The 22,229-nt window shown below is 36.9% G+C and overlaps 1 protein-coding gene across 1 annotated transcript in view; it reads left to right on the top strand.

Moving 5' to 3' along the window:
- Positions 1 to 22,229, top strand: part of RIT2 (Ras like without CAAX 2) — a 344,914-nt gene that overhangs the window by 110,380 nt on the left and 212,305 nt on the right. Inside the window, exon 3 of the mRNA XM_004606093.2 lies at positions 19,660 to 19,733. Coding sequence (XP_004606150.1) covers positions 19,660 to 19,733 — 74 coding nt within the window. The remainder of the gene's footprint in view (positions 1 to 19,659; positions 19,734 to 22,229) is intronic.

Raw genomic sequence — 22,229 nt, 5'->3', positions numbered from 1 at the left:
GGGCTGAGGATAACCAGGTATGGTCTATGAGCTATCATAACCCTGCTTATAATATCTCTCTACTTTAATATTAATATTTAAATATCTTTGGTTTGCATATATTCAGCTAAAATATTTATTGATTAGACATAGGGAATTGAAATGTTTTCATTATATTTCATTGTGTTTCTTAAGTAAGTTGAATTCCCAAAGTGATATGACTCGGCAATAAAATTTTTCTACGAGTGTGTGGGACCTTAGACTCAAAAATAAATAAATAAGTTTTTGTTAAGTGAGAATCAATGACATGGTCTGTATCTGAATAGAAAAATATTGTCTCGAATCTTAGGTTTTCTTGTTTGTACTTTTATTATTCTGAATTGTTTCTATTGATTCTATAGCATTCTCCAACAGTGACTAATTAGATTTTACAGCATTAATAATTTATAAAATGAAACATCTATTTTTTACTCATTGCTATCATTTTGCTTAGTGATGTTTCTAAAGTACCATCTGCTGCAAGTGAGTCTCCCTGAGTTCACCCCCATGTCCTTTCATCACAACTCTAGTTGTCATTGATAACTTTTTTCTTTGATGCTATGACATAGTGTCATGTCCTCCTCCTGTCTCTCCACAAACTAAATACAGCTATTTCTCCAAGTTGTAGTTTGATTTAATGCAAAATGGTGACAACAAAAATATTGCTGTAGAGGGGCTGGAGCAATACCACAGCGTGTAGGGTGTTGGGCTTGCATGCCGCTAACCTGGGTTCGATTCCCATCATCCCATATGGTCCCCTGAGCACCACCAGGGCTAATTCCTGGGGGCATGAGCCAGGAGTAACCCTTGTGCATTAATGGGTGTGACCAAAAAGCAAGTACATACATATGTATATATATTCATAATATATATTGCTGTAGATACTTAACTTAGTTGATCACTCAATCAATTATTTTTCATTTGGGGCCACCCCCAGCAGTGCTCAGTGGTTATTCCTGACTCTGAGCTTGGGGTTTGCTCTTGGCAGTGCTTACGGATAAGCAATGCCACAGTTCAAACCCAATCCTCCTGCAAAGCATGCAGATGGCCTATTAAGCTATCTTTCAGGTTCTATTGTAAAATTTAGTAAATTACACTTTCTGAATAATTTCTTATATAGACATAGATAATCCACAATGATACTTTGCTATTTATCTTTAGCCAATTTCATCCTCTTTCTATAAACTAACATTTTAATAACCATTCACATAGCAAATGTCTCCTGTAACTAAAGTCCTCATTATTAACCTCGCTTTTATTACTTAGAGTTAATTACAGAAGATTTTGAAATATAAGATGAGTAAGATAGGATAAGATGAAATAGAATCATCTCAAGCATTGGTGGTAAAGAGTCAAGAGCTGGAAACACTAAAATTATTAGTAATTCTGCCAGCATCCTGCTGTTTTTCCTATTTTATGTCACTTATTAATTTATATGAAGGACCCTATATCCCATAGAAAAATGTTTAATATTTGGTTTTGAAAAACTTTCATTTTTCCTAAAGCTTTGGAAAGTACACACGGGAATTTAAAATACATTGTTTATATAAACTGAAGCAAACTAGTATGGGAAGATGGATACTGCTGATATCATTTCCAAGCATAGTGGCAGAAAGAGGCCATCTCTAATTTTATTATCAGCTGAATTTTCCTTAACCATAGTAATAAAGTTTTATAAAATACTGTTTAATCCAAAAAAGGGAATTGTTCTCATATATCAGTATGTCTGGAGTCATGGAATATAGAAATGACAGCTCATAATGCTTACAGGGCCCACATGGTCATGAATTCTACTCCACTCTTCTTGTTTGTGCTTATCTGTATTAATAAATGTCATTTCTGGAAATTTGAACACTTTATCTACAATTAAGAAGGGAAGTAAGAAAGGTGAACAGTAAAAGACAACACAGAGATGTAACACAGTTCATCCCCTTTTAAAATGCTTTCCTGGAAGCTTCCTATAATTAATTGCCCTCAGTCAGAAAATTGACTTTCTTTGTAGAGCACTGTAGCACTGTCGTCCCATTGTTCATCAATTCATTTGAGTGGGCAACAATAATGTCTCCATTGTGATACTTGTTACTGTTTTTGGCATATCAAATACACCACAGGTAGCTTGCCTGCTCTGCCTTGTGGGAGGGGTATTCTTGGTAGTTTGTTGGGCTCTCCAAGAGGGATGGAGGAATAAAAATGGGGTCAACTGCAAGCAATGCAAAAGCCCTACCCGCTGTGCTATTGCTCCAGTCCTTCTTTATATAATCAGTATAATTCTAGTAGATCTTGTAATCACTTTTTTTTTTGTTTGATCCCATACTCTAGTATGAAAGGGAGTCCAAGTTTGTTGCTTACAATTAGAGTGTGGCAAAAAAGTGATGACATATCACTCCCATGAAATTTGGGGTTAAATGAAAAGCTGAAGGAATTTCACAGGTATAATTAAGGCACCTATCAGCAGAGGTTATGTTCATCATTAGGGATATTATCCTGGAAGGAACTGACGTTGTCCGATGAACAGATGAAAAGAATTGAGAACAAAGGAAGTCAGACATTCTCTTGTTGGTTTTGAAATGGCCAGTTGCCACTTTTGAAAAGGCCACACAGTAAGAATATGAGGGTGACCTCCAGAAGCTGACTGAAATATGCAGTCAATAGCCAGTGAGAAAATAAGGACCTCCTCCACTCAATAACTGCATGAAATGGACTCGTCTATGAAAAGTATGCGCTGGGGAGAGTATCCAAAGTTGCACATACAAACCGAACTTTGCCCCAAATTTGATTTTCTCCTTGTAAGAGACTCTTGCATTATTTTATGTTCTTATGATCTACGGCAATTGTGAGTCAGTAAATGGGTATTTTGACTGATCTGCTTAGACCACCATAACAGAATAACAGTGAGTGGTTTAGGAAGAGAGCCTTATGTTCTCAGAGTAATAGACTGCAAAAACAAGAAGATTATAGGGATCATTTCTGGGGAAGTCTCTCATCCAGCTGATTGTGGTTGCCTTCTCACTGTGTCCTCATAAGTTTTCATCCCTATGTTAAGAAGAAGACAGCATTCTGGTGTCTCTTCCCACTTTTCTGAAGACACTGGTTCTATCAGATTAGGTCCATACCCTTATAATCTCTAATTAAACTTTAATTATACCCTTTATATTAAAAGTACTTTTTTTTTCCTGGATTGGGTGACACACCTAGAGGTACTTGGGAGCTCTTATTAGTATGGTGTTCATGGGGGTCATTTATGGTACCACATGATGCCGGGATTGAATCTGGGGGTCCCGCATGAAAGCTTGCACTGTATTTCTGAGAGCATCTTATTGCTCTTGATATCCTCTTTAACACCTTCTTCCAAGTATTGTCTAAAGAGTGAAAACATACATATGATTCAGTCCTTTACTGCATTACTTGAGCCTGTGAAGTTCAGAATAATTTGTTCACTAACAGTAGAAAACTGATATCACGTTAAGGAAGTTAGCAAAGGGTTAGGAAGAAATCACCTAACAATAGCTACTGCAAAGAATCACACCTACCAATACTACAAAGTCTTGCAGAGTAAGCAGGGTATTAGCAGAGCTTTGGATTGTTAAAACAGTTAAGTATTTTCTCCAAAGATGATTATCAAATGATCAACTTGGGGTAGAGTTTCTAATTTTCTTTTGCCATTTTACTTATAGTCAGCTATGTATTCTTAGATGTGACTCTACTATGTAAAATTAGAAAAACAAAACAATAAACCTATAGTACGTAACAGTGGGTAGAGAATCAACACACTCAAAAACTTCAATAATAAAATATTTTTAAATCTGTTGTTGAGCCACACCTGACTGTGCTCAGAACTTATTCTTGGTTGTGCACTCAAGGATTACTCCTAGTGTTGATCAAGGGACCAAATTCAATGCCAGGGATCTAACCCGGCGTGGTTGCATTTAAGGCAAGTGCCGCAAACTACCCTACTATTTATCCAACGCCAATAATATTAAAAAAAAATAGGAACACACATAAGAAAAAGCAGTTTTATATGTTTTAAATAGTTAAGACATGAATACATGCTATAATCAACATGTTTCTTGTCCTAGGAAAAAAAGAGTCAAAAGTACTTATGAAAGCAGTTGTTGGAAGAATTGTAGTTTGCAAGTAATTGTGGAGTTCTAGAAGAAAACTAATTACAAATTGGATAGAGAGCTTTAATAACATATGTTGATGATTGGAGGTCATAATACATGAAGAAAGGATATTTGTGTGTGTGTGTGCACGTGTGTGTCTGTGTATCTGTGTTTGTGTGTGCGTGTGTGTATTCCTATGGTTGAGAGACACAAAAAATGATTGTAGCACTGCACTGTAGGACTGCCATCCCATTGTTCATCGATTTGCTCGAGCAGGCACCAGTAACGTCCCCATTGTGAGACTTGTTGTTATTGTTTTTGGCATATCGAAAATGTCACGGGAGGTATTTTCCATTTTTGCTTACTTTATCTGAGTAAAATTCTCTTTTATCTAGTGTTTCATAGGAACCAGATTATGCTAAAGAGCACAAATTGTGAGGCCAGAGAGATTGTGCAGTGCTTAGGGTGTATGCATTGCCTACATCTGGTGTAGATTTGATCCCTGGCAACGGGGCTGCAAACATCACTGCTTAGGCCCCAGGGCCCTAAGTACTGTTAAATGTGGCCTAGTGTTGCCTGAGCACTACTGTGGACTCTGGGTTCCTTGAGTCCTGCTAGTCCAGCAAACATTATAACTTGGTCTCTCTCGCTGAACTAAAGGCCAATTGGCCAAGAGTCACCTGGAGTGGCTCTTGAGCAACACTTACTTCTCCTGTACAGATGAAACCCCAATAATTAAAACAAACAAACAAACAAACAAACAGGAAATGCACTTATATTCAATATGTGCCTATTATTAAAATTAATTTCCTCTAAGTTCATTTTATGTTTGTGTTCCCTTTTCTTCCCTCTCAAAAACTAACAAGGATACTCTGGGGTTAAGAAAAGTAATACAAAATGGCCCAAATCCTGTAAAGTAGAGGGTGTGACAACCTTTCTCGCGGAGAAGTCACCTTGTTGTATTATTTTGGTTCTAATTGGACCAAGAGCAGACTCCTAATACATTGTCTTGATAGAGACTCGACTCCCGGGGCAAGATAGTAGCGTGCGGAGGATTCCTCCTTCACCTCCAGTCACCTTCCCACCTTTCCCATCATCACTGTACTCAAACAGGTACATATCATAATGTTCCGCCACCATTTCAGTACGCATTATGGATGTCCATTGTTTTTCCCTCATCTGTGCAAGCTCACCTTTCCCCCTCATGAATATGTATGAGATTCATAAAAAATTGCTAGACTATGTTCAAAAAAAAAAAAAAAAAAACGCTACCTAATTCTAGCTCTGCCGGCCATAAAACCAGATCTTTACTTCTTTCTGAAGCTTGTTTTTCAGCCTCTGCTGTTAGATAATCTTTCCAGTTTAAGTTGCTTTCATGCCAAGGATTCCCGTCCTTTCAATTCAGTTGTCTCGGTACTGCAAGTGTCACGTGATACTTAAAAATAAATCTGCAGTTCTATAATGAGTGTCATAGCTGAAATCAATATTTAAGAAAACAGAGACTTAGAGGATTACAGGCATTCATTTGTTGAAAAGCATAGCTGGGAAGACATCACGTTTGTACATAAAAAATATTTTTTCTTGATTCCGGCAGTCAGCTTTTTTTTCTGTTGAACCCCTGACTTTGGAAGTCTGATTCACATCCTGTTTGCCTGTTCAGTTCAATGTTGTAAACAGATAGGAACAACGCACAGCCAGAGTGTACAGATCTAATGATCTAGAATGCAGCTAATAGCCAATGCGAAAAATTGCAATAAAAATGCATTATGAAAAGCCTTACAACAAAAGACAATCAGTGCATGAAAGTAGCAAAGGGCAATTATTTTTTCGATCTGGCGAATGGTCTCTTGAAAGAGGAGAAAATACTTAGCACACATCCTGGAGGATACGCAAGGAGAAAATACTCAGCACACATCCTGGAGGTAGTAGAGGACATTTCAGAAAACGGGTCAGGATAGAAGCTAAGCCCAGAGTCAGCACAATGGACTAATTGTACTTCCCAGAAAGCGCAGGGCACGCTGGGGGCCTCTGAGATCTCCCAGTAGATTTTAATGTGCTCTCTGGAAAATGCAACAACATGGTTCATGCTAACAGCAAAAAGCAAAAAGCCTTTAAAAGCTGCTTTTAAAAATGTTTATTAAAATGAGAAAGATGCTGAAAATGCCATCATCTATTGTACACCAAGGATTATGGGTCATATTTTCATTGAAAATCTCTAACTGCTATTTGAAAAGTGCCAGACTTACTGGATGCAGCACCAGGCAAACTGACCTACAACTGTATGTCTCTGAAATTGGAGTTGGAGACAGTAATGGAAATTTTTAATAGCTGTATTATTATGGAGCCAGAGCAATAGTATAGCTGGTAGAGTGTTTGCCTTACATAAATCTGACCAGGGTTTAATCCCTGGCATCCCATATGGTTTTCTAAAAACAGCCAGGAGTAACTCCCAAGTGCTGAGCCAGGAATAACACCTGAGCATCACCAGGTATGGCCCCTAACCCCTCCTCCCTCGAACAAATGAAGAACCACATTCTTATACTATAGAGCCATCCTTCAGGGTTTACCATTCTCAAAGTGAATTTATACATAGTATCCTGCAATATTTTTTTTCATACAACCATAGTGTTTTAAGCTAAAAAAGTTCTCAAGACTAACCAAAATCTACTAATAACAAAAGACACATGAACTGCTCTTCACAGCTGAAAATGCCACCTTGGGGAAAACGTAATATATGTTATACAAGATCCTTCTCCTGATCTTGTGAATGAAATACAGAAGCAGCAGGACAAGAAGATCCTGTTACTACAAATAAAGAACATTTTGGTGGGGTCTGGGTCTCAGAGGGGTGAGACTGTTTTTTTTTTTTTTTTCATTTTCAAAAAGAGAAGTGAGGCCATTAGTACATACCCTAATATCCATTCTTCAAAATCTTGCTACTAGGGGAATAACATCAATGTGAGAGTATCAACAAGGAAAGAAAAAAAAAAAAACAGGGGAGGGGAGAAATGATGGAGTAGAAAGGATTAGAGTTCTGGCACCAGAAAGACAAAGGTTTTAATCTCAAGTCATCAATTTGCTAACTGGTTAAGCAGACTAAGCTCTCAAAGAATTGTAGCTTTCTTCCCCTCAAATGATTAAAGATGTTGTTCAATTAAATGAAGTCAGGAAGTAAATGATTAGTACTGGAAAAATGATTTTATTCAGTATATGTTTGCTGGGGACAGGGAAGACTTAAACAAGCTCATATTTTTAAATAGAAGTTTCCTTCTGATAGGATAAGACACTCTAACTTCCATTTTCTTTGTTTTGCTTTATTTTGTTTTATGAAACCGTACCCAGGGATTCTTGGGGATATTCATAGTCCATTGCTCAATGATACAGTATTGGAGTTTGAACCCATCCCATTCAAATGTAAAGTATTTTTTCCATTTGAAATATCACCCTGACACCTAATTATTTTTATTATTAAAATACATCAAACTCTTGGGTTTAACTCAGAGTCATTATTTCCATGAAAGGTGTGGGACTAGGGGAGGAAGGAGGGAGAGGTGAATCTCTTTTTCTAACTGCTTCAAAGCAAAACCCAACTTCACTTGTTTAATAACTTTTATCTTTTGCTTGCTTCCGAATAAAGCAAAAATCCTTCATTAAATGTCGTGCGACATCCCTGTCAAAATAAGTTATCATACATATAGTGTTTTATAAGAAAACAAGTAAATTTTCATTTCGGAGGTCTGAGTTCTATTCCAGCTCAGACTGATAGAGAATTGAGTACTGTAGCTACCAAGGGACGTGTACTTTTCCCTGACTTGTGGTTCTCCCACTTCATCTTCAAATCACTAATACGGCATCTCTTCAGCTCTGCCGCCTTAATCACTCTCTCTCTCTGATTCTCCTCTCTGATTCTTCTCTTCCAATTTAACAGTCAATGAGATTGCATTTGAACTACCTAAATAACAAAAAATACCTTATTCTGAGGTCAAGTGACTAGCAAACTTTTGTCCATCTGAAATGTTAGTTCTCCTTTGCCATCACAAGTAATATATTTACAGTTTCTTGGAATGATTATATTCACATTATAATGAATTATAATTTATATGCCACATAAAGAAATGAATGACTAAAAAAAAAATACTTCCTTCACTGGTTAAATTCTACTCCTCACAAGTTGGAAAACTTGTTCCCTTGGGATTAAAAAAAAAAATCCTTTGGGATAGTTTTTTCCTCCTAAAGATGTATGATATATGGCGTGTTTCATACAGCACACATACACCAAACACACACATGCACACAACAAATGCACACACACAAACAGGAAGGGGAAGAATTCTTAATTTTACTAGACATAAAAAGAGAACTTAAGTATTTTCAAGTAATTTTACTGAAAAATAGCCCTTTGGCATAATATCTTTAAAAATATAATAAGAGGATGTAGCATAAAGAGCAAACAAAGAAAATCAAGTTTAAAAGTTAAATTAAACATTTTAGTCTTCAGATTAAATTTCAAATGCCTTTACACAATTAATGCTGCTTCTAAATTCATTTTTATTTTCTAATAAGTTTGTGTTTACTCTTCAGTCTTCAAATTACATTTCAAATGGCTTTATGCAATAAATGCTGCTTCTAATTTCATTTTTATTTTTTAATAAGTTTGTGTTTACTCTCCATCTTTGTTTTTGTAATCCCTCCTTAGAAAGATGGTACACACCTTACATTTGAACCCTTCTACCTATATTTTGCCTGGACTTGTGTTTTAGAAAAAGAAAATTTATATTTTCTGGTAGATTCTTTTTGTTTGCATACTTTTCTTATATTGAGTTAAGACACTTTTCTTTTGTCCTTTAATCACACTTTCTATACCCATAATGTACTAACCCCTAGCACAAATGTTTAATTCCTATCCACATGGGGTTACTTAAAATGCTTAAAGATATTAAACATCTACTACAGAATTGTTGTCCTCTTTCGGCTGACCACTTACACCTCTTAACTGTCTTTTCTATAGCAAAATCCCAAACCCAGACACTTCTCTTTTCCCTTCCATTACATAGTCCAGCAATATCTTGCTCAGAATGTGTCCCAATTCAGTGATATATTACTTAGAACTTGATCTGTTAAAAAAAAATATGGTCGATTGGGTCAGGGTTAAAATTCAAAGAGTTGGAGTCCATGCTTTGCATGTGGGAAGCCGAGGTCCAATCCCTGGCACCGTACGCAATACTTCACTTCGAGCACCCTGCAAGTCTCGAGTAGAGAGTATCTCTGAGCACTGCCGGGTTTGGCCCCCAAACAAACAAAAAAAACACTGTCATCATCCAAGTCCCAGTCTGCTACAGACCCAAAGACTTTTCTGGGTGTATAAGACTACTTTACTTCATTGACTCACATAGGGAACCTCATGTAGAAACAGAAAATAGTTCAGAAATTTTATTATAGCTAAAATTTTGAATTCAAATTTATTCTGTCTATAGGCAGAAGGAGGAAGGAAACAGCGCATGAAAACCTGATAGCAGTCTCCAGTTGGTACTGTTCTTTACACATTATGTTATAACACTCTCAAGAATTCTTTGTATGTCAATTATGTGAGATATTTTACTATCATTATCTAATTTCAACCATTTTTCCCAGATGATCTTGAGTTGTTCTATCTATTCATTAAAATCATTAATAAACGTGAACTCACATAGCAGTGAATGACGTAGATAGCAAACTACTAGGAAACTTCAAACATCTGGAAACAAACTACCACTTATCACCTGTTATGGAGTAATTGAAATACATCCCTATCCCTCAATTATCTTTGGTGCTAGTTTATATTTATTAATTTTACCAACCGAGATGACAAATAAAATATCTATCTGAAGTTTCTCACCCTGAACAGTGATCCAGTATGCCTTCATTCAATGTTTTCTAGATAGATGTCACAACATGAATCTCAGATAATCCTCATCTTCACACTAATGCAGTCCCTCTGTCTTTAAAATCTAATCACATATCTTAGAATCCCACTCTTTCTTTATAAACTTAAGTTTTATCTTTAGAGTCGCAAGAGAATTGAGAATAAATAAGGAAAATAATATGTCAATGAATATCATGCTTTTGTCATCCGTCGGCATTATACATTCCTTCTTCAACTTCTTTGGCATAGAGCATCTATTGTATCTTTGACAAATCTTAACTTCTCTACAGTGTAAAAGAATTCAAATAAAAGCTTCCCAGCCTCTTGCTAAACGTCCCCCAAGGCCAAGGACCAACCCTTCTCCCCCCATCATATTTCATCTTCTAAATCACAATATAATTATCTCTGTTACTCAAAATTCTTAATTTGCCAAGTTCTGTTGTCTAACATCATTTCTTCAGTGAAAACACCTGCCCCACACCTGCCCCTCAGAGGTCCCAGTACTTTCTTTCACTGCCAAGTTATGGGATCTGTGCTCCTCTGTGTGCTTAATCACAAACACACACTTATCCTCTCTCTTTTCCCAATACTGGGAACAGCACTTTTCACAATGCCAGGCAGTTAATTTCACATTGCCATTTAAGAAAATTGGATTTTGTGGGTTGACACATATAGGCAACTGAAATGGTCATTTGTATAGGCACGTTGAGAAATCCCTCTGGGTGGACCAGAGAGATGTTCCAGCAAGCAGTCACGGTGAGTGCTTTGCACACAGCTCCTAAGAGCCCAGCCAAGAGCACAGAGCTAGGAGTAAGCCCTGGTTTCTACTGAATGTGGCTCCAAAAACAAAAACAAAACCTCAGGTCAGCTCTTTGTTGTTGTAGAGGGGGAGGGGGTCAGAGGGCATGAGGACTTCTCAAATTTCTTTTTTTCTAAAATGTTACCTATCATTTTAAATAGAAAAGGGACGGGAATAGACGGGAATAGAGGATACATTAAAAAAAAAAAAAAAAGCAAACACATGTAAACAAAACCCAAAAAAAAAAAGGTTCTCTGGATTTGCTCATAGCCCCAAATATAGTTTAGGAGATGTAGGACAGTTTCAGTCTGCAGTCACCAGACAGCCTTTACCTTCTACTTTGGTGCTTAAGAAAGAAAAGAAAACGGAAGTGTAATGTATGTGATAAGAAAACCAGAGAGCAAACATATGGCCCTGCTCTATGCACTGATGCTTAATGATGAAACACCCGGCTGCTCTCCGGGAGAGCAAAGGAGAACAGAGACCCGTGTTTGGAGGGCACACATAGGCTATACATGAGAACTGTCACTGAGGACAGAGGAGAAGGATAAGTCTTTCATGGATTTCTCCCAACACGGATGTTGGGTGAAAGACAATTTCACCTAGTAGAAGAGCCATTTTGGCTGTTGGTCAAGTGAAAGAGTTATGAGCAGCTACTTCTCTAGAGTAACTGAAATGTGGACAAAATTTCATGGCACTCTGGCATCACTCACATAACCTCGAGGGACTGTAGAGAAATGGATTCTAAAGATATGTATCTTGATTCAGGTCTAAATTCTACTACGGTTTCACTGATCAAGGGCTAATGCTGTCGCTGCTGCCAATGTATGTGAGACTGGATTTTCCCACGCTCGATTACTCTCCCAGAAATTCAAATACACAGCAGAAGCATGTTCAGGATGCTCACTATTAAACCAAAATTTTTGCTCCAATGATGTTGGGGCTGGACTGAGCTACCAGGATGAGCCCAGTGGTTTGGATGAGGTTGAACATAACCTATTGGATGCCTTAGTAAATAATTTCCTGAATTATAACAAAATTGTCAGTCTTCCTTTTCTCACAGATCCCCAGTTCTGCTTAAGCCAGTTTGTTGTCAGTATGCAGATCCTAGGTACTTAGCCTGTTTGTTGTCAGTATGCAGATCCTACATTGTTTGTTTTCCTGTATGCAGAAGAACTTTGCATGATCTTCCTGTAACTCCCTTGGTGACTGTATTGCACCCTTAAGAGTTTTCCATGATCAATAAAAGGAGATTACGGGGCTCTCTACCTTTGTCTAAGAGTCAGAGAGAACCTAGACCCTCCATGATATACATTTCTTCCGCGTTCCTTGTCTCAGGCCTCTGGCTGGCTTCAGGAATGTTCACGCAACACAATAAGCTATCACTTCTCAAACAAAAGAAAGCAGAGTGCTAAATGCTAAAAGAGGAGTCAGACAATGAGTGTATTTACCACTTACTGGTGCTTTCTGATAGATGAAATACATGATTTAGAACAAATGAATAAAATTATTTGACCTCCATATCCAAAACATCTTTTAAGTACAGCATAGGGCTTAACGTTTCTCACTGGCCAAGTCTCAGATTTTGTGGGAAAGTATTAATTACATATATCAACTTGATTGGGCTATGCAGTGCCCAGATATTTGTCCAAATGTTTTAATGGGTGTGCCCACGAGGGTTTTCAAATGAGATTAAAATTAGAATCAGTAGATTGAGTAAGGCAATGTCCTTCCTAATGTGTGTGGGTCTCAGGCAATCTTCTGAGAAGCAGAAAGAAGAGGGGGTGGGGGTAAATAAAATGAAGCATTGCCCTCCTGATTATTGAGATGGTCCCACAGTCCTCTGCTGCCTGTGGGCTGGATTTAACAGAGTTCTCACAGCCCTCAGATTCAACAGGACTTATATCCTTAACTTTTCTAACACTTCAGTTTGCCTGTTGCAAGTTAGTACTTTTCAGCCATCAGAATTGTGTCTCAATTTCTTACTACAGATAGATATACTTATATATTAACTCACATAATTAACTGTGCAATTAATATTTGGTTAAATATTTGCTCTATTTCTCTTGACATTTCCAGTTAAGTGCTCAGTATGCACTATTACATAAATGATAGTAGGCATTTTCAACATAATTAGGAATACTATACAGCTGTATTTTTGTTCTACTCAGTGGTATTTCTGTTCATCTTTTTTCCTCCTAACAAAAAAGATGACTAATGAAGGGCTGGAACAATAGTACAGCCGTGGTGGTATTTTCCTTGCTTGCGGCGTGACCCAGTTTCGATCCCACTGCACCTGATGTGGTTGCCAGTACATTGCCAGGAGTTATCTCTGAGTGAAGAAACAGGAGTAAGCTCTAAGCATCACCAGATGTGGCCAAAGACGGGAGGGGGTAAAGACTTCTAATTACTGGGAGAAGATAATTGTATTTGCATTTTGAGTTTATGGAGATCCACTCTTTTGTAAGAATTAATCTTTTGAGCTATTCCTTGACCAATACAGTAGTACTAACCACATGGGACTGTGGCATACTTGACATGAGACTAGCCCATATTGAGATGTACAATAAAGATGCACAATGATTTTCAAAAATTTAGTTAACAGTACCAGAGAGATACCAGATAAAATCCTTGCCTTGCCTGCAGCCAACTGAGGCACCATGATTCCAAATGGTCATTGGGAATGGTCCCTGAGTTCAGAGCCAGGAGTGAGTTCTGAGCACAGTTGGTTGTGGCTCAAAACACATAAACAAAATTTATCTCAAGGGATGGGCCCAGAGAGATAATACAGTGGATGAGGTGCTTACCTTGAACATGGCTGACCTAGGCTCTATACCAAGAACCACATATGTTTTCCGGAGCCTGACCAGGAGAGATTCCTGGTGCAAAGCCAGAAGTAAGCCCCTCACATTCCTGGTGCAAAACCCCAAGTACCCCCTTGCATGCCCACCTCCTATACCTTCTACCCCCTCTAAAAATTTTAGTTCAAAGGGAATGATGCAAGATAACTCACTGAAACATCTCTATATTACTTATACAATCAAAGAATAGCTTATATAAATTTAAATATCACATATTAAGATTGTGCCCATATTGATTATTTTAATGCAGTTTCTAAAAAATTTAAATTGCATGTAGGTGACATTATAATTCTGTTGGACAGTGTTGCTATAGGTCCCGGGTCTGTGGCATAGGTATAAACTGTCAGTTTATTAAGATGAAGAATTACAGCCTCAATCTGCTGAAACAGATGTGCATTTTAACAAGATCCCCACGAGACTTGTATGTACAAGAAAGTTTGTGAAGCACTTCTCTCATCCATTGTCCTAAAAATACTTTCTTCCTCCATCTGTAGAGGAAGCTGCATTTCTGTAGCCTTTATTCCTAGAGAGACTGACAAAGCAAGAAATATCACAAAAGCAAGACTAGAATTCTAAATATAATGCTTTTCCATGTCAAATTTAGCTTAACAATTTACAAGTACTCAATTATTAAAGTACTATGCTCAGCAAATTTAGGCACTCGCATGGGCGCGCAAGCTCACGCGCGCGCACGCACGCACACACACACACACATACACACACACACACACACACACACACGCGCCACACTGTATTTTGGAATCAGTTTAGAGAAGAAATAAGCAATATTTCCTCCCACACATTGCTAGACTCTTGCCCGGACCTGGAGTCCTTTGTCATCTGTCCTCAGGTGCTCACAGAACCCTTGCAGTTTCTTGCTACCCAGTGATCTCCCAGCGTCTGAATCCAAAGCTGTTGGTAGAGCTTTAGCTGCCCTACATCTGCCTTTTATCATCTTTGCTGATCATCCCCTTAGGCCCTTTCTGCATTCTCTCATGACAGCTAATTTTGTGCAAAAGTAATCTCAGAGTAAGGTGTTTGTGCTTGATAATAGCTTAATATTTTACCACTCCTGTAGTTTTATTGCATTTTAATAGGGAGTTCCTGCACATAAAATGGCTTATCTTGCCTCTAGAGAATGAAGCAGAAGGGGTGGAATTTGGGGCATCATGCTAGGACAATGAGAAAGATACTTTGGGCAGACAGGGCCTTTCCTGTCATTCTATTTTCTATCTCTATAACCCATGGTCACTAACATTGTCAGAATGCATTCAAGATTAAGAATACAGATCTAAAATCTGCCAGCATGCAGGGTAAAAATTTACATAGATATAAAAGAAGAACGAAAATATCATTAAAATTGTCATCATGGGTTAATTTTGTGCATATATTGTTATTATAAAATATGAACAATTAAAGAAATTAAACTAGTTATTTTCTTGTTGATTTTCACAACTGAGTAATGTAAAATGTTAATTCCTTAAAATAACATTTAAGAATGAAGTATAACACAAATACAGGAAAATGTACAAAGTCATTATTTATTAAAAAAATTATATCCAAATAATCTCTCTTCTGGCAAAGAAAGCATTTCCTAATAAATATATCTTAGTTTAGAATTTTACGTTTTAATCTTATATAAGAGGAAACATACAATTTATATTTACTCATCTCTATCTGATGTTTCTATGATTCAGCAATGTTATGGCTTTCTGATTTTCAAGGCAAAATATGTTTGTATATATGTAGAATGTCTACTGATGAACTACTATTTTTTACTCAAAAATATTAATTAAAATAATATTGTTGAGGTAAATGTTGAGGTAAATATTTATATCTGTACTTTTAATATATAAGTTTACATTGCATGCAATTTCTGATGAATCAAATTCCTTAACAAATAAAAAGTACAAGTGGTATAAGAATAATATCAATTTATTCCTCACACAGTTATAAGTTAGTTGAAATGTTGTTTCCTCAGAATGGCATCTGTCATCTGTGTTGTTTCTGAACTAGTGGCTATCCCAGGGCATCAATGGTGGAAGAACCAAGTCCTACCAAATGTCCACGTTTTGTGCTTTTGCTCACACTGCATCCATTAGCATTCATCTGGTTAGAGTAATTCACATCATCAGTTCTAAAATAGAGGCACGGGTAAATGTTCTCAATTTATTTGGTGGTATAGCCAGATTATAGATATATACTATTAATATGGTAAAGAGTTAAGACCAATAACTCTAATATACAGGTTATGTAGAAGATCAGTTTTAGTGGAAGGTCAGTTTTCTAAACTGGTTTTACTGTACTCCTGATTCAGTCATGATAAACCTCTTGTTTAAGAATGTCAGTGCAATATGTTGCCAAGTACTTCTGTTTCACACAAACACCCACTAACCCCCACACCACACAGACAATTAAGCTGATTTATTTAAATAATTCTTTGAAAAAAATCTAACAGATTATTTTCCCCCTATATCTATGTACTTTTAATTGGGTTAACGATAAATATCTTGGAGATAACAGCCCAAAATTATGGAAATAAATCTTTTTATAATACTAATTATTATATACTTATGATTCATGGATTTATTTGTCTCCATTGTTTATATGACCATATAAATAATTCAAGTGCAAATATTTTTAGAGTCATTGAATAAAATTCTATAACTTTGTAGCTATTTATTAGAGTTTTAAATTACTTCAATTTTATATTTACAGATAAAATAATTCTAAATTAATTATATGTGTTTGTACTACAAAACAATAAAATGAATTACTTTGGACAAATTAACTTAATATTTTATAATTAACTAGAAGTTATTTTTTGATGTTTATTAGAGCATATCTCACCCAAACCTCTACTATTTACTTGTTGAGAAGAAAGAATTTTTGTGTGATTAAAATATAGCAGAACCAATTTGATTCCAATATATTTTTTGATAAGTTAATCGATATTCTTAAAAATCACTGCATAATATGCCTTATTAAACTACAATTTAGTTTAAATTGTGCTTTTCTTTTAGAAGCATTTTTATAATTGTCGTTTTTCTTGATACCCGTGGTTTTCTATATATTGAATAGCATATACCTTTCTCTCCATTTTTAAATTTTAAGTGGCTTTCAACCATAGCTATTTAGTGATAGACTGGTGACCTCAATACAAACTTTTTATAATTTCTTCTTATAAAATTCTCTTGCAAAGGGAGAGAGAAGAATACACATCCAAAAAGAATAGGTAATCTCAAGTCAAACATTAATGTTTCCAAATGAATTTTAAGGTGGCATATGCCAACATTAAGTGTGGTTCATTATGCTTTTCTGTAAACCAACATGCAGGCAGGTGCTGCCATTTCTGCCTCCTAAGACTGTGTACACTTGGCCCCTTGCTTGAGAGATAAATGAGCTCACTTCAGGGTTGGGCCTATAGGCGGATGATTGAAATTCAGGAAGGTGTTTATACCTTTTCAGGAGAGTATTTCTGTCAATGCATTTCTGCATGGGAGGTCTCAAAGGATGTGGATAGATGGAAACAGAAGGGAAGATTATTGGGAGGAAATGAAAGAGATTAGTTTCTATTGAGGCCAGGCAGGCGACCTAGTTTCATAACAGTGCAATGTATATTCTGATGGACACTTTCTAAGAGAGAGAGAGAAATCTTGGATAGAGGGCCTGGCTTAATTTCCAGCCAATTCACATCTAGTCTTTTTGAAAGGCCTTTCTGATCCCACGAGAAGCTTTTATTTGATATATGTTTCATGTGCTGGGTTTATCTAGGACTCAAATAATCACACAGAGCATTTCTCGTCTGGATTACACAGCATGCTCCTGGCCTCAGCAGGCTCTTTTTGGGGTTTCTAAGTTAAAATAAACAAACATAAAATCTGAAAGACACATATGTGATTCTCAGGTCACAGAGACCTTTTCAGAATAACTTCTTACTTCCTTATGAAATTGAAAAACAAAACTTTCTGTCATCAACAAAATTGCAAATAATTCCACAAGATGTTTCTTTGTAGGAGGAAGATTACTGAAAGTACAAAGAGCTCTAGAATGGAAAATAGAAAGGCTGTGGTTAGCCATACACCGAATAATATTAGTCTACCTGGTAGCTGGTAGACTCATATGAGATTTGCTTTAGACAAATTATGCTTCTCAAAGCTTTATGTGGATTATTGTTACTAGAAGTGAATTTCTTAGGAAGTAGGCTATATACCCTGCAAATTATTTTTTCTTAAGTCATGATGTAAACATGTTTGTTTGTTTGTTTGTGGTGTCACACCCAACAGTGCTCAGGATATTATTCCGGGCTCCATTCTCAGGGATCACTCTTGACATGGTTCAAGGAACCATATGTGATGCCAGAGAAAGCAGTTAGGTGCAAGACAAACACTCTATACATCTATACAGTCACTCTGGCTCACCTGCAGTAAAACTTTATGTTTTAAGTGCAGAAAGCTCACATGTGTGTCTTCCATTGTAACTATATAAATTCCTTGACATTAGAGAATTTTATGTGTTCATGTGAAGATGTATCTTTAAACCTCTAGCATCTTGAAAAAAAATTTGATTTGGGGATAGTGTTCAAGGCATACATTAGATGATATGTAATGGAGATGATATATATGGAGACTTTTTCTTTTTCTCTTCGTTCCTTTATACATTTATTTCTTTTGCTACAAATCCAGAATATTATACATGTTAGTCAAATTTTGTATTGCAAGTTACATCCCTTGCCCTCAGAGTTCAATTTTACAAAACATTGACTACACAAGATATTTTGGTAGATATATTCCACGCATTATACAATCAGATTCTCTGAACAATTTTATAAAAACATATTTTGTTATTTTTCCAAAACTTAGAGGTCAGATTTTTCTAAGCAGTCTCACCTCCAATGTCTATCTAATCAAAAAGATGATTCCATTTCATATATTTATATGTTAGACTGATTTGCTTCTTCAAGTTTATCCACTGCTGTTCTAGTCCCTATATTCTACACTATAGTCACAGTGAAATAATTGAAGTTCATTTCTGCCTGCCTTTTTTATAACCGCTGAGACTCTATCAGTTTCCTTTCTCTTCTTTCACTCCTTCCTAATGCCTACACATGCCTACACATTTTGTTTGTTATTCCTTTCAGGAAGTATTTGCTATTCATTAACAATTTTATAGTTAATAAAAATCAGAAACACAACTTATTTTTGAGTATTGATTTTCTGTTCTGAAAATGCTGAATGTAGAGTTTTGTTAATCAATATTTTTAGATTGTTTTGACCAATCTCTAGAGTTTTCCACATATAACATCATATTGATTGCAGACAGCTTCACTCCTTTTTCCATTCAATGGTCTTTATTTATGTCTTCGGCCTTATTCCTTTGACTTTTACTTCCAGAACTGCAAAAAGACTGTTTAAACACCCTTGGCTTGTTCCTGATATAAAGCAAGTTTTCACTTTATCAATGAATCTGATGCTAGAATGCACACTTGTGATGTATGATTAAGAAAGAACCGATGTATCTTTTGCATAATTTGCTCTGCATGTAACGTGATGAAAGCAGCTTCAGTCGTGAAATTCTATTGATCGAGGCAAAATCCATTACATCACTTTTTGTTCATATTTGTTTCCACTTTGGGGAGCCACACTCAGCTGGCTTTGGGCAAAAATATCCTTCTTAACAATCTTATAATTTATCATATAAATTGCCTGAGATCAAACTGAGGTCCATCACATACAAGGCAAGCCCCTTATTCTCTGTATACTTTCTGTCTCTCTCTCTGGTCTATCACTTTTTCACTTTGACCAACAATTATTTTTCTTGTGTTATGCCTCATTATAGTTGTCTCTTGTTTTTTTACTGATTCAAATTTCTCATACTTTTATTAACTTATTTAGAAATTCTTTGTTATGGAATCTAAGAAAAACTCACCGTTTTATGTTAAAATATTTAAATTTAATCTTTGCTTGTATTTTTTAGAAGATGCTTATAAGACTCAAGTTAGGATTGATAACGAGCCGGCCTACCTGGACATCTTGGACACTGCTGGTCAGGTAAGAAACTTTCTAAACATCCCTGATCTCTGAGGACTACTTACACCTTAAGTTTATTTGAAGAAAGTTATCACAAAATGAATTTAACTATTCCAACAGAAAAGAACAAATTTGCCATAGCAATAAGGAACTGTGCAAGAAATGAATTGGCAGAAAACCATCGCTCCTTGCCAACCAGAATATCTCAACGTTTCTTAATTTTCTAAATATAAAAATAAAGTGTCTATGTTATAGACACTTATTGGCAATAAGATCTTAAAATTAGTTTATCATTCTTTCTTTAATTCTACATAAAACTGCATCTCAGACGTTAATCTGATGATGACCTTTATTAGTCAAATAATAAAAAAAGGACTATCATTCAGCAAATATGCTAATGAAACCAGAGCTGTGGATTCAGAAAAGGTAGCAAATCTTGCAAACAGGTGCACTGGATGGTTGCTGAGGCCACCAGGACCACTATTCTTTGCTCCTACAAAGTAGCAGGACTAGGCTGGTTACTTGGATTCCTGGAATTTTGGAGATACAGATGCTCTCACAGCAATTTTGAATGACATGGACTATGGCAGCCATTTAATTCAGGAGTTTGCATGGCTGTGGGTAGCTGTGAGCCAAGTGTATTTAATCCTGAGGGGAGAGTTTCCATATCAGAAGAGCCCAAATGAGTCTGACTGACGATTGAGAAGGGCTGATGGGCAGCGACCCAGTTTTGCTTTCATGCACACACGCTCTTATATGCAGCTCTAGGAGACGTGGGTACCACCAGCTGCCTGCTTGTCACAGGGTACCCACGCTGGAGCCTGCTTCAGCTCCCTTTGCAGGTTCTGGTGACTTGTGAACTGTGAGCAGGCACATCCGTGTGGGAGCATGTGCCAGGCCCATCTCTCAGTTCTGGGTAACCTGTCTGCTCACCACAGGGCACCTCCACTTGAGTGGACCTCTGTCTGATCCTCCAATCAGTGGCCTGGGAGGCTACATCATAGTCTGCTCTTCCCCAGAGAACCTGTGTGAAGAAGTCTAGCATCTGGGAAGTGTTTGTAACTTTAGACCTTTTGGCTTCACCCTCAGAAAGTGGCCAGTTGCCACTGGGAAACTCCAGTTGCCATCCTCTGGTTCTCTGCCCTCAGTGTGGCATTGCTCTAGGGAACAAGAGAACTCAGAAACTCGGTGCTCTGAGTTCCCTGCCGCTTCTTGGAGAGCTGCTTATACACACACATGCAGCTAACAAACTGAATACTGCAGTTCTGATGGTCCTGCCAGAGTGCGTGTTTCTGGGGAATGCCCAGGCTTCAGGTTTCACTCCCTGGTACTCTCTCACAGCAGTGGTGTGTGACTTCTCAACTGCATGTCCAAATTATGTCTTACTACTTTTCTTAAAGAAGAATCCACTGTAGCTGATCCCTGGTATCTCTGATTAGTCTTCAAATGACAGCCTGTAAAGACATCTGTAAAGACATCCACAAGACCGTTTTAGCTCCTGAACCCAGGGAAAATTTCTGTTTTGAGTCCTCTTCTTCCACCTTGTCTCTGCCTAGACGAACTGTCTCTCAATAAGTGAGATCCTTAAATTATCTTTCCGAGTCTATTTGATATTAGCCATATGCTAATGTATTACTTACCTATTCTTATTTTATGTTTAGAACTTTTAAAACTAAAATTTTAGAAGTGTGTCTAGAAGCAACTATTTTTTTATGATAAAATGAACTGGTAATTTACAATTTAGAAGCAATGAAACAATATTTTAAAATACACAGTAGTGATATTAAAATATTTCAGAGTATTGGAGTGATAAGCACAGTGGGTTAGGCGTTTGCCTTGCATGTGGGTGACCTGGGTTCGATTCCTCCACTCCTCTCAGAGAGCCCAGCAAGCTACCGAGAGTATCTCGCCTGCACGGCAGAGCCTGGCAAGCTACCAGGTGTGGTGTATTAGATATGCCAAAAACAGCAACAACAAGTCTCACAATGGAGACGTTATTGGTGACCACTCGAGTAAATTGATGAACAATGGGACAACAGTACAGTGCTACAGTGCTAATTTTGAGATAACTTGTTGTAAAGACAAGTTACTTTGTAATTAATATAATAATAATCATGGTAGCATCATTAATCTATAAAATAATGGTAAATGCTTTTTCTATATTATTTGTTTTGGACAATACATGGTGGTGCTCAGGACTTACTCCTGGCTCTCTGCTCAAGGTTCACTCGAGACCATGATCAGTGGACCATATACAATATTGGGGATCTAACCTGGCCTGGTTATGTTCCAAGACAAGCACTACATCTAATATGCTTTCTTGCTGGTCCTCAAATATCTTTTTGATTTTCTACTATGGAAGAGAAAAAATATCATAAGATGCTTGCATGCTGCTTATATATGTGTGTATACATATTTACATATATATGTATATATATGTATATCTATATACACACACACATATATATAGACATCACTGTATCACTGCCATCCCATTCTCATTGATTTGCTGGAGCG

This window comes from Sorex araneus, chromosome 2 (assembly GCF_027595985.1).
Source record: "Sorex araneus isolate mSorAra2 chromosome 2, mSorAra2.pri, whole genome shotgun sequence".
Taxonomy (NCBI): Eukaryota; Metazoa; Chordata; class Mammalia; order Eulipotyphla; family Soricidae; genus Sorex; species Sorex araneus.
The sequence above is the reverse complement of the archived record's forward strand: the minus strand, read 5'-3'. Positions and strand labels throughout refer to the sequence as shown.